At 46.8% G+C, this 18,353-nt stretch overlaps 1 protein-coding gene across 2 annotated transcripts; it reads right to left on the bottom strand.

The window, feature by feature from the left end:
• Positions 1–2,914: 2,914 nt before the first annotated feature.
• On the bottom strand, positions 2,915–7,506 carry ITPRIPL1 (ITPRIP like 1). Of its 2 annotated transcripts, XM_079791792.1 has the most exons (3): positions 7,264–7,506; positions 7,003–7,098; positions 2,915–6,179 (listed from the first exon to the last, which is right to left on the bottom strand). In XM_079791792.1, the coding sequence occupies exon 3, from the start codon at positions 6,163–6,165 to the stop codon at positions 4,507–4,509; it is 1,659 nt and encodes a 552-aa protein (XP_079647918.1). In that variant the 5' UTR covers positions 6,166–6,179; positions 7,003–7,098; positions 7,264–7,506; the 3' UTR covers positions 2,915–4,506. The 2 variants fall into 2 exon arrangements, with proteins under 2 accessions (XP_079647918.1, XP_079647917.1); XM_079791791.1 differs by lacking the exon at positions 7,003–7,098.
• Positions 7,507–18,353: the final 10,847 nt, after the last annotated feature.

Genomic DNA, 18,353 nt, shown 5'->3' with positions numbered 1-18,353 from the left:
CCCTCTTCTTTGTCCAAAAATGTCATATATATTGAATGTTGCCTCAACAGTGTCTTTGAACTTTTCATGTTTGTGTGAATTCCCCAGGAACATGTATTAAACATTTTTCTCCTGTTAATCTGTCTCTGTTCATTTGATTATTAGCCTAGTTAGAAGGACTTAGAAGGTGGGAGGGAAAGTATTAATTTTTTTAGTCCCCACACATTAAAAAATTGCACTGCTCTGGGAACTTTTAAAGTGGTCTACACGGTCTTGGCAGAGTCCCGTCCCTGCAGCCTCTCCAGCCTCATCCTGCCTCCCTTTGCTCCCTGCCCTCCGTCACTTGGCCTTCAGACTGGCCCTCGCCAGGCCCACGTCCAGCACAGCGCCTCTGCGCACTCCATGTCCTCCAAATAGGATCCTCTTCATCCCATCTTCACCCAATTAGGTCACATCACTTCTTCAGGGAGACCTTCCCTGATATACTCAAGTATCTGTACTGGAGGCTTTAGCAAAACTTGTCACCTGTGAAATTTTACATCTGCTGGGGTGACTATTTCTTGTCTATCCCCTCCCTAGACTGTCAATTCCATGAGGATGAAGCTGTGTCCTTGCTCACCATTGTTTTCCCGGGACCTGGTGCTAGCCCTGGGCATAGCAAACACTTAAATACATATTGAATGAGGGACATTGGAAGATAAGTTTAAATCCTAAATTGGGTATCTTCACCTCTCTGGGCCCCATTTATAAAACAGTGTTGAGCCCAGCTGGCCAGCTGGTGTGGTTCAGTGGTTGAGCATTGACCTATGAACCTGGAGGTCACAGTTCAATTCCCAGTCAGGGCACATGCCCAGGTTGCGAGCTCCATCCCCAGTTGGAGGGTGTGCAGGAGGGAGCTGATCAATGATTCTCTCATCATTGATGTTTGTATCTCTCCCTTCCTCTCTGAAATCAATAAAAACATGTTTTAAAAAAAAAAAAAAAGTAGCCCTAGCCAGTTTGGCTCAGTGGATAGAGCATCGGCCTGAGGACTGGAGGGTTCCAGGTTTGATTCCACTCAAGGGTACATGTCTGGGTTTCAGGCTCTGTCCCCAGTAGGGGGCATGCAGGAGGCAGCCAATCAATGATCTCTCATCATTGATGTTTCTATCTCCCTCTCCCTTCCTCTCTGAAATCAATAAAAATAAATATTTTTTAAAAAAGTGATGAGAATACCCAATTTCACTGGGGTTTATGAGGAATTAGTAACAGATAAACTCCCATGAGTGAGCACATGGGGTCAGTATGCGCTAGGGTCCAGGAGAGTGAGCCTCTGGATTCCATGTTTGCACCAACTAAGAGCATTGGGTGTTGGGGTGATAGGTGGCACAGAATCGGGAGCCTCTGAAGAACTGGCTTGGAACTCCTGGCAAAGGAAGGCTACTAGGTGACCCATTAGGTGAGGCAGACAGCTGTTCTGTGGTTATAATGGAGCCTCCTGAGCTGATTGCTTGGGGTGCCATGTGCTGGGAGGAAGGGGCCAGCTCCACCTCCTGCTCTCTCTGAGCGCAGGCAGCTCATTCACCGCCCACTCCCAGCCCATCTTTTGTTTTGGGGGATTAGGAGTACAGAGGGTGCAAAAAGATGGATTTATCAGTGGTGTCAATGGTGTGCAAAACCCAATTACCCTGTCTGTACAAAAGTAAAGTAGTGGGGCCCCTCCCCATTCCTTCTCCGCAGAAAAGCAATGCTGAGGCCATTGGTCTTCCTCATTTCACTTCTCACTGAGATTCTGCTTCCCCCAAATGAAAGCAAAGCCTCAGTTTAGGTGAAGAACAATAGTGCTATCAATTAGTTACCTGAACAAGCAATTTTTTGGCTTCAAATTTGCCCTGACCTTCCAGCTTGCAGTTGGCTTATAATATAAACCATATTGTCACTGGGGCTCAAAGGACACATAGTTAAAATGGCTTTACATTCATTTTGGCCTCTGAGCAAATGCCTTTAATTTTGTATGTGATATAAAATTCCTGACCTCCTTAAAGACTGGGCTAAGAACCAAAAATTTCTGTCTTCTGGAATTCCCAACATACCACCCTTTAGCTTAAAATTAATACAGTGCTTTTTGCTTTTGAAATAACTTTTAAGCCCTACGTGTTGTTTGATTCCTGCTGGGACAGGTACTTCCCTCCAGGCTCTGCTGTTTACCAGCTGTGACCTTGGAAAGTTGTGTGCTCTTTCTGTGCCTGTTATCTCATTGGTAAAATGGAGAAGATCAAGCACCAACTTCGTGGGGTGTTAGTGTGAGGATTAATTGAGTTACCAGATGTGAAGCATTTAGAACATTGGCAATGCTCAATGAATGCTACTGTTTTCATTACTATGACTGCTGTTTTATCCTGGGTGCCAGCCAGTATTGTTTTAGAAGAAAGCTCAGCTTCCTAAATATCTGGTTTCCCCTTTCATTGTAAGAGTATTCCCAGAGCACTACAGCTCCATTCTTCCCACTGCTTGTTTTTGCTATACTCTCTTACATCTACTGCCCCACCCAAGCTGTGCTGTTCCTTGTAGTCTTCTGCCCGTTCATAACTTTTCTTTCTCGCCTCTTAGTACACTAGAAACCCCAGTGCTAGAACTTCATACCAACTTCTCACTACCTGACAGACTTATGCCCTCTAGAACTTATGTTGTTTGTAGCCGCTAAGATCTTTCAATTTGGCTGATATTTTGGTTTAGGCCCCATGAAAATGAATGACTTAGGTATTCCTTAACATTCTGAATGATTCTTTCCTGGCTACTGGCCAGGCCACTGGGAAACCACAGGGCAGACTGGTTCCAGGTATGCTGAGAAACACCAGGATGTGCTAGATGAGCCATCAGGGTAACATGAACTTCTTGGGAACAGGCTGTGAGAATGCTGATCTGCTATATGTGTTATTGCACAGATTCCAACTGATACAGAAAATAGCCTCATTTATTGATTTAGAAAGAAACACCAGTTATTTTCTATACAAAAAGCATATGAATATAAAACACCAAAATCCCACCAGCATGGAACCAACCATCACTGCACCTTAACCTGAAAGCAGTACCTGGCAGATACCAGCAGACAACAGTAGCTACTGAGCAGAGGGAGCCCCAAATTTTGACTGGCATCTGTTTCTGGGACACTTGTAATTTATTTCTGCTTGGTGGAGGGTGTGGATTCTACAACCAAAGCCCATAAGGCCAACATCTTAACCCCACCGAGGTCAAGTTAAATGTGGGGCCAGGTCCTCCTCTGAGCAGATCTTCCAGGCTTGCAAGGGAGGGACAGCATTGGATTTCCAAAACAACCACACCCACAACTATTTTCACGTTTCTTAACACTCCTCCTCAGGCTTTTAAAGCACAGAAAAATACATCAATCACATCTCCCGAACCTCGACTTTATTTGAATTGGACTGCTTCATAGTCCCTTCCAGTCCAGCCCTGCCAGTGGTCAATCGTTATGACCTTGTTTTGCAAAACCGCAAATAGAGTTCAAGTAATTCCTCTGATCTTTGAAAAGAGAATACAAAGGCATTACCAGGCTGAGAAAAAGCAGAGCTACACATGGTAGCTAGAACTTCTTTCCATTCACCAAACAAGTGGCTCCCTACAGAAACAATTATTCATCTCAGAGCCCCCAAAAGATCATCCTTGTTAAGGGTTTTATAATGTTGCTTCCAGGCACTGAGGAGGACATCAGATGTTGCTTTTTTTTTTCTATATTTTATTGATTTTTTACAGAGAGGAAGAGAGAGGGATAGAGAGTTAGAAACATCAATGAGAGAGAAACATCGATCAGCTGCCTCCTACACACCCCCTACTGGGGATATGCCCGCAACCAAGGTACATGCCCTTGACCGGAACCAAACCCGGGACCCCTCAGTCCACAGGCCGATGCTCTATCCACTGAGCCAAACCGGTTTCAGCAGACGTTGCTCTTTAATTTTAGTAAATACATTACCTCAATTATGGGACAGGTCACTATTGACTTGATATTTTTGAATCAATGCTAATAAATTATTTGGGTAGTATTGGAATGTTTTCAGATGCATAAAACAAGAATACTGACATATAAAGATTGGGCTAAATTAAGAAAACAGAAAATAAACATCTTGGTTTTATCTTCAAATAGTGAAAAATTAGCTCCTAAAATATGAGAAGGAGTAAGCTGGAATGGAGGTATTCTCTGATTCTTTCACTTCCAGTGTTGATACAAAACACAACTTCCCAAGCCACCTCTGGATCTAACTCTTTAGCAGCAAGATGCTCCCACAACATCCGTTTCCCTGGTCTCTCTGTGGATCATGATGCAAGTTAAGTCAGGACAAGAAAAACTCAGAAGACCCACTGGGACCCCATCTTTGTGACCACTTCATATACGCCTTCAAGTGTCTTAATCTATCATAACTCCTATTCACAAAGTAAAGGCATATATACCACTGATGTATCTGAAAAATAAACTCTTTTGCAGCCTGAAGAATCACAAATACCTTCTCCCCTTTATTAAGGGCCTTTACATTAATGTGCCCCGGCCAACGGGGCACAAGGCAGAGCTTTCACCCGGGTCAGAAGGTTGTGGAACTCTTCCAGTGCCTGTGAGTGTGCCATGGGGTTTAGCACCAGGTGTTGGAAGAGATTGACAGGCTCGGCATTCCGAAATTTCTTAGGGATCGGGATGGTCAGGGGCAGGAAGTTGTTACCAATGAGGAAATGATGGAGGGACCTTTGCTGGAGGCCACGGCCCAAGAACCAGAGGATGTCCTGGAGCCGCTGGGAGAGCATGCTGTGCTGCCAGTCCGAGAGGGGCAGCCACAGCAACAGGTGCATGAGGGCTGTTTTGAAGTGGTAAGAGGTAAGGATGGGACAGGATGCTCCCTGGGGTAAGCTCTGAAGATCCTGGAGACTTAAAATGATCTGGAGGCACTTGAGGTGGCAGGTATTCTCTGGAGCAAAACGCCCTACCAGCTTCAGGAACAAGTGCTCACAGGCTGCAAAGGACTCGGGCCAGTCCACACTAGTGAGCTGTTCCTGGTCAGGGGCCCGACTCACCAGGTAGACCAAGGTGTCTTCCCGTTGCACCCCCAGGACCAAGCGGATTGAGAGAAAGCGGCCTGAGCGATAGTCCAGCCTGAGCTTGCAGGATGTGGTGGACGGTGGGAGGCTGAGCTGAAAGTCATACTTGTGGGCCACGAGGGCCCAGGCATTGCCCACCATGTTCCGGAACCACTGTACGGTCTTGCACACGTCCAGGTGGGAGCCGGTGCAGAGGGTTGCTTTGATGGAGTTGTTGCACTTGCCCAAGAGGGCCGAGTGGTCCCTGTGGTGGTGCACCAGACACAGCACATCGCCCAGAAGCTTCTCGCGTTTGCACACGCATTCCGACTCTACCAGCACACTGCCACAGCGGCGGCCTAGGGATGGATCCCTCATCTCCAGCACAAATGTGGAGCCCTGGGGCGGAACAATGGGCACCAGGATATCAAATTTCTGGGTCTCATGGAGGGTTCCCCATTTCTCAAAGGCAGCCCCGATGCCCAAGCAGTCCTCCAGCTGTGGGCGAGCCTCTTGGGGGCTGACCACCTGGCGGTTGAGTGCCCGACAGGCTTCAATGAGGTCGTCCACAAAGCTCTCCACAAACTCGCAGGTGCAGGGCAGGTCACGGATGACATTCTGGACATAGTGTTTGTAAAAGGATTCCAGGGCCTCCTGCGAAGGGAAGTCGGTAAGCCAGTTGTAGGAGGTGACAGGCACCACCCGGACTTCCTCCTCTTCCTCATCACTGCTGGAATCAAAGGCCGGCTCGTGCTGCATGTTCTGTCGCAGAAGCTCGAAGATGAGAAAAAGGCAAAAGAGGCCAGCATTCCACAGGTTTCCCAGCATCCAGCTCAGCGGTCCCTCCTGGCCCTCGTCTTGGAACGGCCACCCCATGTCTTTCCTTCCCAGCACTAACTGGTCACTGGATGTGTCTCCTCTCCAGAAGTTCTCTGCCTTCTGCTTCTGGTCAGCTACTCGCTTTCTCTCTTCAAACTCGATCTCTAACTGGCGCATCTCCTCACTCATGCGCTTCTCCAGCTGCCGACTTCTGGCTAGTGTGTCCAGGTCCATCCGGTCACTGACCATCAGGGGGTGGTGAACAACATACATCACTGCCAAGAACAGGAGGCTTAGCACAGCCATGGAGGCCTCTGCATCTGGAGAAGTAGGGGTGGGTCAGTGGTCATCCTCAGGACTCATCTGCTCCCCAGTGCATCTTCCCAGAGCCCTGGAACCCTACATCCTGGAAGCCAACTACCCGGGACAAACAGAACACTCACAGAGCTGGGGCTAGGCAGAGCCTGGGTGGTCTGCCCAGGAGAAGGTTTGGGAGAAAGGGGGGCAGCAGGATATGCCACTCAGTCTCTCTGCTGCTTTCCTTCCCCATGGCGTGGGTGGTATTTAGGCTTCCAGAATGGCATGGGATTGCTTCCCTTCCTGTGTAGGATGGGGAGAGGGATCTTGGGGGTAGGGTGGCCTTACCCAGTTCATCAGTCCACCATGGGAACCAGGTGTGCCCTGCGGATCCCAGAAGCTCCCTTCCACGAGCAGGAAGCACTGGTCTGCCTGGGCAATACCTTTCCTCTTGCCAGGCAGTCAGCCCCAGGCCCCACCTGTAGCATCCCACTTACACTATGACTTCACAATCCTCAATTCTGCCACCCACTGTCATCAAACAACCCAGCCTCTTCTCCCTGGTGCCCAGTGGGCCAACTCCCAGTGGGTACCAGGGAGGCACAGTGCTCAGCCACCTCTCCACTGCTTGCTGCTGTGCTCTCTGAGGTCTTAAGGGGGGTGCTGCTGCCTCATTGGGGCCCATAGGCAGGCAAGGCTGCACCTTTCAGCTCAGGAAACTGAAGAACAGGGTGGCCAAGGCCACCCGACAGCTGACAGTAGTTGGTTCCTCTGCCTCCCCACCCACCACAGAGGCCTGGAGCTTCCTGTATTCACCCCACTAGTTCACAAGCTGGCTGGGCTTACCAAGATCATGAAGGACCAAGCCCCGAGTGGGCCCTGAAGCCAGACGGCGTCCTCTCCTCCCTTTGGAACTTGGCCTTGCTCAGGCTCACCTGAGCCCTGTTAAAATTTACAAGGTACCTGGGGCTTTGACTCAAAGCAGGGTGCCCACCACCGACCCTCCCCCTCCAATTCATAACCTCCCAAAATTCCACGCCCAGGGACCTGAATACTCAAATGCCCATCCTCTGGGGTTTTCCCGGGACCTGGGGCTAGGTTCCTCACCGTCAGTGTCAGCGGGAACACGGTCTCAAAGAGACAGCGCGGCCTGACCGCTCCCGCCTACTTCCCGGCAGCGTGGAGGCTCCTGGTTCCTCGCCGGGTGCGCCCGCGGGAGTGGCCCCATTTCCTTCTCCCGGGGAGCACACCATGTCTGTCCGAGTGTCCAGCAGTCTGTGCGCAGCCAGCCGCTGAGACCCCAAGGTGCCGGTGCGCGGTTCTGAGGGCGCCAGCCCCGCCCAACGACTCCCGCCGTCCAGGCCCCGCCCAGCAACTCCCGCCGTCCAGGCCCCGCCCAGCACCCTCTATGCCCAGCCCCCTCCAGGCCCCGCCCCGCCGTGCAGGCCCCGCCCAGCGCCGTCTAGGCCCAGTCCAGCGCCCTCCAGACCCCGCCCCGCCCAGCGCCGTCTAGGCTCAGGCCAGCGCCCTCCAGCCCCCCGCCCCGCCCCGCCTCTCCCACCAACCCCGGCCGCGGAGCGTGCAGCCGAGCCCACCCCAGGGCCGCGATGACCTTCGTCGCGCACACGCACCTTCTGTCGAGGCTCCGGCTGCCAAGTGTTTGCTCAGAGAGCGCGCAGCTGGCGGCCCCAGACCCATATCTAAGGGGCGCTCACGCCGCAGCTGCTCAGCCGCCTGAGCTGGCGCCAGGGGGCACTGCTTCACTCAGCTCGGTTCCGTAGAGAATCTACGAATTTAGGTATAAGGGTGATGGTGGAATCTACTCGGGGAACGTCCTTTCCACTTGGGGCCTGCCCAGAATGGTACATATGAGGTGTGTTGTCAGCATCACTCTCAGCCCACCCCCAAACTCAGGCACTTCTCCCCAGCTCCTCTGGCTCTCATGTTGGACCAGCCACACAGCACCCAAAGACCTGGCTTGAGGCCTTGCTTGCCACTCACTAGCCATGTGGGAATAATAATTCTTTTTAATCTTTATTGTTGTAAGTATTACATAGGCCCTCCTTTTCCCCCCATAAACCTCTTCCAACCCACTCCCCCGCTTTGAGAATAAGAATTCTAAACCCCCTGGCCTGGTGGCTCAGTGGTTGAGTGTGGACCCATGAACCAAGAGGTCACCCATTTGATTCCAGGTCAGGGCACATGCCCGGGTTGGGGGCTCCAGGAGGCAGTCCATGTTTTTATCTCTCTATCCCTCTCCCTTCTCCTCTCTCTAAGATCAATAAAAACTTTTTTTTTTTAAGAAAAAGAATTCTTAACCTATGGTCGCTCTGCTTATAAGGTAGGTGTATAAGAGAGAACTTTATAAAGTGTGGAGGTGAGACAAGCCTTAGGATTAACATTAAGAAACACCAATAGGCCCCGTCAGCGTGGCTCAGTGGTTGAGCATCAACCTATGAATCAGAAGGTCACAGTTCAATTCCCGGCCAGGGCACATGCCAGGGTTGTGGGCTCCAGTCCCAGGAGGGGACACGCAGGAGGCAGCCGATCAATGATCCTCTCTCATCATTGATGTTTCTATCTCTCTCTCCCTTTCCCTTCCTCTCTGAAATCAATAAAAATGTAAAAACAACAACAAACAACAAAAAAGAAACACCAACAGAATGGATTTCCCTGAAAAGGATCTTCAGTTATCAGGAAGAGCCCCAGCCTCTGTCCTGTGGCAACCACCCAAGGAGAAAAGGGAGGGGTGATCTCTTTTTTTTTTTTACAGAGAGGAAGAGAGAGGGATAGAGAGTTAGAAACATCGATGAGAGAGAAACATCAATCAGCTGCCTCTTGCACATCCCCTACTGGAGATGTGCCCGCAACCAAGGTACATGCCCTTGACCGGAATCGAACCTGGGACCCTTGAGTCCGCAGGCCGACGCTCTATCCACTGAGCCAAACCGGTTTTGGCGGGAGGGGTGATCTCTTGATAGTAACTAAAGTTCTTTGGCTGAAAGCACAAGTTCCAGGCCTCCTCATGCAGTGGCAGTGAAGAAGGGGCCCCAAACAACTTTGACTGTATTTCCAAAAACATCGGTTTAATCACAGAGGGAAAGGCCATCTTCTGGATGGCCATGACTGAAGTTCCAAAGTCCCTCTTTATAAATTTGCAATGCAAAATAACAGACCACAGGCTGCTACTAAGCATTCAAGTGGTGATCATGAAATTCTCCATCATTTAAAAATCTATGACATGGTTGGAATGAAAAAAAAACACACACATTTCAGAGTGTGCAAACCAATGGTTTTTAAAGCCAAGTGGTCAAATACAGGTTTGTTTTAAAAGTATTTGGGGGTTAGAAGACATTTGCTAGTTCATGATCTGCACAGAAATGAAGTTAGTTGTTAAACAGAATTAGAGACGCCAAGCTAGAGAACTATTAAACATTTCAATCACAAAAAACCTCAAAGAGTGGACATTTGTTAGTCTATATTGGTGCTTTTTCTTCTTCAGCATGATGTGAAATGACTGTTGGTTTAGTCCAGTGATGGCGAACCTATGACACACGTGTCAGCACTGACACGCGTAGCCATTTCTGATGACACGCGGCTGCATGCCGAGGATGAAACATTTGCTGCTCCTGAGGATGAAACATTTGCGACTAGAGTCTTGGAGTTAGTTTTTTCCTCAAAGTGACACACTACCCGAGTTATGCTCAGTTTTTTGGCGAAGTTTGACACACCAAGCTCAAAAGGTTGCCCATCACTGGTAGTCAATGGGACTAATAGGAAATCAAGTCATTGGGTCACCTTGTCAGTCATGTTAATTGGTGATTGTTCACAAATGACATATGAGTAAATTGTAACGGTGCTTAGACTCCACTGTGGTGGAACTTACCTTCGTCAAGCAATGAAATATGGTAATTTTCCACCCAAATAAAATTTTTTTATCATTTAAAAAAGTACATTATAAAGGATATAGAAAGTAAGTACTTATATAATCTACTCAATTCTGCCTTGGACAACAAAACTTAAAATTTGCTTAAGACTATTATATTAGCCTTTTGGTGAGAACAGTTGTTCAAAGACTTGAGAATGGGGAGAAACATCAACAGTTTTTTTTAAAGGCAAGTGATTTCGAGAGGTTTTCCTTGGTTCTTGATGAATTGGCAGAAGTTACTGATACAGCTCAGTTATTGCTGTTTATTCCAGAAACCAGTGCAGACTTTGTAGTTACTGAAGAATTAGACTTATGAATAATTTGCATGAAACAACCACAGGCAAGAATATTTCAAAGGAGTTGAGAAATCACTAATTCATTACAACCCTAAATGGAACCTGCAACAAAGCTGCACAAGTGTTGCAACCAATGGTGGTAAAAATATATGTGAAGAAGAAAAAAGTTGAGGTGGACAAATTTACAAAGTCTGTAAAATGTAAGGTGATTAAAACCTGTGTTCATTGTATTAATCATCAACAGATACTTTGTGGAAAATATTTGAATCCATATGTATTAGTGAACAAATGTCAATAGTGAACTTTGTTCACTCTCATAGACTTAAAACTCATCATTTCAGCCCTGGCCAGTGTGGCTCAGTTGGTTGGAGCATTGTCCTCACATTAAAAGGTGGCAGGTTTGGCCAAAACCGGTTTGGCTCAGTGGATATAGTGTCGGCCTGTGGACTGAAAGGTCCCAGGTTCGATTCCGGTCAAGGGCATGTACCTTGGTTACGGGCACATCCCCAGTGGGAGGTGTGCAGGAGGCAGCTGATTGATGTTTCTCTCTCATTGATGTTTCTAACTCTCTAGCCCTATCCCTCCCTCTCTGTAAAAAAATCAATAAAATATATTAAAAAATAAAATAAAATAAAAGGTGTCAGGTTTGATTCCTGTTCAGGGAACATATCCAGGTTGTGGGTTTGATCATGTATAGGAGGCAACTGTATAGGAGGCAACTGATCTGTGTTCCTTTCTACCTTCCTCTCTCTAGAATCAATAAAAATTTTTCTAAATCATTGGTTTGGTGAGTTTGGGTCAGAAATAGAAGCTCAATATCCTGACTTGCACTTCCACACATCAGTTTGGTGGCTTGGGGGTAGTAAAGTCTTACTGCAATTTTTTTTCATCTTGGAGCTGAGATGAAATTTTTTCTAAATGAGCCCAGCCGGTGTGGCTCAATGGTTCCCAGTCAGGCACATGCCCAGGTTTTGGGCTCGATCCCCAGTAGGGAGCGTACAGGAGAAAAAGTAAATAGACCAGCTGTTTCTCTCTTATTGATGTTTCTATTTCTAGACTTCTCCCTTTTTCTCTCTCTAAAAATTAATAAAAAATACTTTAAAAATTATTTTTCTAAATGAGAACTGCCTTCAACTACAATAATCAAACACTGAATGACTTTAGAAATTAACTTTTCTTGCAAACTTAATACTGTTTCTTAATGAATTCAAACTAAAATCACAGGGCAAAATGGCATTTATGTGTGAACTTTATAGTGTGATGATATCATATCAACAACTAACTTTAAATCACAAGTAATATCAAGTTGTTTAATACACTTTTCATTTGCCTATATTTTTGGACGTCTGGTCAAAGTTGTTTGGAAGTAGAAAATTGCTACATTGTTCTCAATCATCCAGAGGAGCTTTGTGGAGGATTATTGGCAGAAGAGCTGCCCCCTGTGCACAGAATGCACCAAATCCGAATAGCATCTGTACTTCTCATATACTTCTTAGAATCAATGAATAGCTTCTTTCTTCTCAGCCTTAGCACTTGTACGGTGGTTAGGACAATGATAGATGCTTATGATTAAACTAGAAGCCCGGTGCACGAAATTCGTGCACGGTGGGGGGTTGTCCCTCAGCCCAGCCTGTACCCTCTCCAATCTGGGACTCCTGGAGGGATGTCCGACTGCCCGTTTAGGCCCGATCCTGGTGGGATCGGGCCTAAACGGGCAGTCGGACATCCCTCTCACAATCCAGGACTGCTGGCTCCCAACTGCTTGCCTGCCTGCCTTCCTGATTGCCCCTAACCACTTCTGCCTGCCAGCCTGATCACCCCCTAACCACTCTGCTGCCAGCCTGGCTGATGCTTAACTGCTCCCCTGCCAGCCTGTTTGCCCCCAACTTCCCTCCTCTGCCAGCCTGGTCACCCCTAACTGCCCTCTCCTGCAGGGTTGATCACCTCCAACTGCCCTCCCTTGCAAGCCTGGTCCCTCTCAACTGCCCTCCCTTGCAGGCCTGGTTCCTCACAACTGCCCTCCCTTGCAGGCCGGGTGCCTCCCAACTGCCCTCTCCTGCTGGCCATCTTGTGGTGGCCATCTTGTGTCCACATGGGGGCAGGATCTTTGACCACATGGGGGCAACTATATTGTGTGTTGCAGTGATGATCAATCTGCATAGTACTCTTTTATTAGATAGGATAGAGGCCTGGTACAGGGGTGGGGGCCAGCTGGTTTGCCCTGAAGGGTGTCACAGATAAGGGTGGGGGTTCCCTTGGGGTGTGGGGCGGCCTGAGAGAGGGGCCTGTGGTGGTTTGCAGGCCGGCCACGCCCCCTGGCAACCCAAGGGGAGGCCCTGGTATCTGGAATTTATTTTCCTTCTACAATTGAAACTTTGTAGCCTGGAGCAGAGCCAAGCCTGGGGCTCCGGCAGCCATTTCTGTGGCAGTTAATTCACCTTCTACAATTGAAACTTTGTAGCCTTAAGCGGGTGAGCCGGGCCAGGGTGTGCGGAAAGCTTTGCTTCCCCTGTTGCCGCCGGCAACCCTGGCCTGCTCTCTCAAGCTCCATTCTGCCGCCATTTGTTTGAATTTGTTTACCTTCTACTATTGAAACTTTGTAGCTTGAGTGGAGGCTTAGGCCTGCAACGGCTATGGAAAGCTTGGCTTCCTCTGTTACCTGGGAAACCTTGCTCTCTGTGGCTGTAGCCATCTTGGATTGGGGTTAATTTGCATACTTTCCCTGATTGGCTGGTGGGCGTGGCTTATGTAGCGGCGTGATGGTTAATTTGCATATTACCATTTTATTAGAGAGGATACATACTTGAAAGATATAAGCAGATTCTCTCCAAAGCCTGTTGTGACAAATTGTTTGTTTATATACAAATATTTATTTGAGCATTTTTATAACCATGAAAGGTATATTTGGACCAAGATAATGAGAGGTATGAGAACAGGGTCAAAATTCTTGATAGGGATCACAGTGCTAAACACACATTCCCCCCATTTTTTTCTCCGCTCTTGTTCTCAGTTGCTAACATTCTTCTCTCTCCTTAATGTTCTATTCTTCATCATTATTGATTTATTTTCCATACTCTGGTCTATTTACTTTTTCTCCTTTTTCTTCCAAAGGTTTTTAGAATTCTTATACAGATTCCTAGCCAATTACATATTTCTTAAATATTTAAGCCTTTGAATAAAGTAAACATTCAAAAATGCATAAACATACTTATCAAATATATACATGGTCATAAAGGCATTCTATCTCCTCACAAATTACATTTTACAAAACAACTGGTGCATACCCTTCAAAACAACAGTGTCAAAGAAGACAAAAAAAGTAGGGGAGGAATAGCTCCAGATATAAGGAGACTAAAAACATAGTACAAGCCCTGGCCTGGTAGCTCAGTTGGTTGGAACATCATCCTGATACACCACGGTTGCAGGTTCCATCCTCGGTCATGGAACATATAAAAAGCAACTAATTCCTGGCCAGAAGGTCATGGCTGGATTCCCATTCGGGGCACATGGCTAGGTTGTAAGCTCGATCCTCTGTATGGGGCTTGCAAGAGGCAGCCAATCAATGATTCTCATCATTGATGTTTCTATCTCTCTCTCCCTTTCCCTTTCTCTCTGAAATCAATTATATATATATATATATATATATATATATATATATATATATATATTTTTTTTTTTTTTTTAAAGCAACTAATTACATAAATTGATGGGGAAAAAGAGACATTTTTGGGGGCTAGCAATCTGAATCTAGTCACTGCTCCTATAATTGTCTGGTCCTACAAGACCTGTTTACTCCCATTTTAGAGGCCATAAACCATTCCCAGATGAAGTTATCAGTGCTGGCGCCAGGCCAGGCCTTTAGTTGAGGTCTCAAAGCCCCAGCACATGGGGCTCTTTAAGAACTTGCAAAGGGGACCGGAAAACCCCATATTTGGGTGACAAAGGACGGGTAAAGATATAAAAAGGGACAGCTTCCTTCATGTTGTTGCTCAGAATTTGAGAGAGAGATTCTGCTCTGAGCCCGCCGGCGTAATTAATCTGTGTAACTCCATTTCTCTAAGTCAGTGATGGCGAACCTATGACACGCGTGTCAGCACTGACACGCGTAGCCATTTCTGATGACACACGGCCGCTGAGGCGGCTGCATGCCGAGGATGAAACATTTGCTGCTCCTGAGGATGAAACATTTGTGAAATAATGTTTTTTTCCTCAAAGTGACACACTACCCGAGTTATGCTGTTTTTTTGGCGAAGTTTGACACACGAAGCTCAGAAGGTTGCCCATCACTGCTCTAAGTGTTGCTTGGTTTTTCTCCGGTCTTCTGTAACATCTGGTTCCCTGACCAGGAAGCCCAACTGTGCTGGTCTTTATGGCATCCAGTGAGTGGGCTGGGTTTGGGGCCCACAGGCACCAGATGGGCCTCTGGGAGGCACCACTCTGCTGATTTAGCAGAATTGAACCGGGGGACTCCGGGCACTCCCAGACCTCAGCCTAGGACCTGGCCAGCATCTGGAGAAAGTGGATGGACACTTCTGGACCTGTCGACAGAAACGGTAAGGTAGGGGCCCCAGGCAGTCAGGCCCACTCTGAGAGAGTGGAAGGGGAGCTTGATCACCTCCCGGGAAGTCATACCACTTCCTCAGGTAAATCAGTCAGGAACCGGGTGGACTGTTTAAACTCTGAGTGAGTGTCTACTAAAGTGCAGTCCAAGTTCAGGCATGCCTTTAGGGGCAGAAAAAGTAGCTGAACAATACTTAGGCAAAATATTTGCCTCAGGGGCTTTCTGTGGGTGAAAGTCAAAACTCAGACCGTCTGGTGTATGACTGTAAGTGTGAGAGTCTGTTGAAGCAAAAGCTACTTTGTGCTGTCTGTTTGTACACATGAGAGTATTTGTTATCTCTTTCTGTTGTTTAATTTGTTTAAAGATAGGGCAAACCCCGCTCTAGGGGGAAGCCTAATTGTGTATGGTGAGGCAGAACACTGTGACAGACTGCAGGTGTCCCAAACAGCTGCTAAGAATTCTTTTCTCAAGGTCATTCTTGCTCTCTATCATGGAGGGAATTAGCCCGCTTAGCTAATGAAATTTCTGACTATGTTTGTACAGTAGAGACTTTAATTTGCTCTTTCCTGATTTATGATTTTGTTATGTGGGGTTAAAATTTTAAAATTCTAAGATTAATTTAAAGGTATAAAATTTGTAAAGATTGCAACCCAGGCAAGTTTACTACTCATGAGGCAAAACGAGAGAAGAAAAAAAAAAGTTCTAAAGTTAACTATTTGCAAAAGAGTTGTAAAGTCATAAAAATCTCAAGGAAATTTAAACAAAGAGTTATTTACAGTTATCTCTTCTTGCCAAGGATGGAGGGAATGGTTAATGAAACAAGGGAGGGGTAGAGGGGAAAAGATAAAAACTGAGGAAGAAAAAAAGAAGTCTTTTCACTTTAAACAAAGGAGCAGGAGGTTTCTGGCTCCGAGCCTAGCAAAATAAGAAAGGCAAAAACAGAAAATTAATATAATGTTACACGTTTTAATTTGCCTGCTCTTAGTTTTATCACAGAAGGTCTCTTGTACTTTGTTGAAGGTATATTTTCTTGAAAGCAAAAGTATATTTAAAGTATGTTCATAAATGTTAATCTAAGAAATGCTGACTGTTTACTTTTTGGTAGTCATTGAAGGATTGAGGTTTCTAAGAATAAGGAATTCTAATACATTTTAAAGAAAAAGCCAGTACAAGTTACTGAAGATATAGCAAAAAGAAAGAATATTAAAGTAAAAATACTTAATGGAAGGTCTGAGGTATGGTTATGCATTTTTTAAAAAAAATATATTTTATTGATTTTTCACAGAGAGGAAGGGAGAGGGATAGAGAGCCAGAAACATCGATGAGAGAGATACATTGATTAGCCGCCTTCTGCACACCCCCCCACTGGGGATGTGCCCACAACCAAGGTACATGCCCTTGACCGGAATCGAACCTGGGACCCCTCAGTCTGCAGGCTGACGCTCTATCCACTGAGCCAAACCGGTTAGGGCTGATTATGCATTTTTGAAGGACATAGAAAGAGGGTTTAAAGGTTAGTTTATAAATATAAAATTTATAAAGGTTATGTATGTAATCAGAAGAAGAAGAGAAATATTAAAAGGAATTTAATTAAATAATACAGGCCAGTAAGCCAGGAAAAGTAAATAATTTGCATTTTGCCTCCCTAAACAAAGGGTAAATAACTTATATCAAAGTACTGAGGAAGACTAATAGGAGAAATCCAATCAGTGCCATTTGCTATACACACCCAAGCTGCCTGTAGCCACCTGGAGAAGCAGAAGCTGCAGCAAGAAGCCGGGGATGCCAGTGACCCGACACCCACGTTGCTGCCCAGTGAGTTATAACTGCTTTACAACACGCACTGAAAGACTTAAGTGTTTGGTTTGCTGGTTAAAGGGAGACAATCCGTGAGCCCTGGGATCTGTGAAAGCAGCCAGCAATGGAGCTCGTGAAAGTTCCCTGTTTGCAAATGTGCTCAAAGGGTTCAGAACTACAACAGCAGCTGCCAGTGTCTGATGCTGCTGCTGGGAGAGGAGGGGCAGATGTCCCCTTCCAGTGCACTCCTCTGGGAGAGGCCTGGTCGCTGCTCTGCCACAAAGGGGACAGGTGGGAAGGCGGGGGCCTGATGCCCAGGTTGCAGCCTCCAGAGTGCTCTGCAATATGCAAAGTTGTTTCTAGCTGCAGTCCTGGCTGTTTTAGGCTGGCAGCTTAAAGCCAAAGGGCAGCAAGAGACAAGGATGGCAAGGTCCTGTAACTGGTACACAGGGTTAACAGGAGAGGGCGGAGGGAAGACACTGTCCCTGGACCTGAGAGCCTTCAGGATTTTTAGACTCTCCTGGAGAGGAGTCGTCTGACTGAGGCCTGGCTGAAACCCTGGTTGGGAGGACCAAGGACTGCAGGATGAACTTGCTAATGTGGACTGCAGCTTTCTGGGCAGATGTCCAAGCCCGGTTGTGTAGAGGTTAAGCTGCCTGTGTACAGCAAAACAACCTTCTCCCGTGCCAGAATACATTCTAGGGAGATTGAACAGACTGTTTGCGGAGAGTGAAGAAGGATGGTCCCCTGCACACAGCCCTACAGATGTCCAGTGTGACTAATGAAGAGGAGCCAGTGGCACTTAATAGATAACTGTGACTTACAGAAAACTGCATGATGAACTTAATTGGTGCCTTCTCCATAAACATGACTCCAGAGAGTCAAGGACAGTTTACTTTTGCATAAAAGGGTCGACAGTGTACTTTAGTCGCCCTCCCTCAGAGGTGTTTTGCATAGCTTTACCATGTGTCATGTTTAATGGCAAAGGATGTGGCTGCCTGTGGTGGCCACGGTGCCAATATTATGTTTCATTATGTTAAAATATTGCATTAACCTTTAATTCTCTTGCAGGTTTAAATGCAGCTGCCACCAATTACTATAGACCTATGTTGGTCTACAGGCTTTAGTAGTCTTTGAGAGTAACTGGCAAATGTCGTTTCCCACACTAAGCGTCATTGTTATAGCCATATGTTAGCTGTCCTGGAAGGGGGTTATATAGGGTTAAACCCCCAAAGAAATAAAGGGTACCTAGCTGCCTAAAGGGCAGGTGCCCAAATGGGCAAGGAAAAATACCCATCAGGTTTTGATCTCAGTTATAAAAGAAAACTAGGAGCTGATGCTCTTTTTTTTAAAAAATATATTTTATTGATTTTTTACAGAGAGGAAGAGAGAGGGATAGAGAGTTAGAAACATCGATCAGCTGCCTCTTGCACACCCTCTACTGGGGATGTGCCCGAAACCAAGGTACATGCCCTTGACCGGAATCGAACCTGGGACCCTTGAGTCTGCAGGCCGACGCTCTATCCACTGAGCCAAACCGGTTTCGGCTGATGCTCTCTTATTGAGAGACAGTTGGCAGCCTGTGTACTGCCTTGCAGGCCTGTGTGACCATGCC

The sequence above is a fragment of the Cnephaeus nilssonii genome, assembly GCF_951640355.1.
Source record: "Cnephaeus nilssonii genome assembly, chromosome: 15".
In the NCBI taxonomy this organism is placed as follows: domain Eukaryota; kingdom Metazoa; phylum Chordata; class Mammalia; order Chiroptera; family Vespertilionidae; genus Cnephaeus; species Cnephaeus nilssonii.
This window is presented reverse-complemented; position numbering and strand designations above follow the sequence as displayed.

What these genes read in the sequence shown, in the direction of transcription:
- ITPRIPL1 (XM_079791792.1), bottom strand. Translation starts at nt 6,165, where the DNA reads ATGGCTGTGCTAAGCCTCCTGTTCTTGGCAGTGATGTATGTTGTTCAC.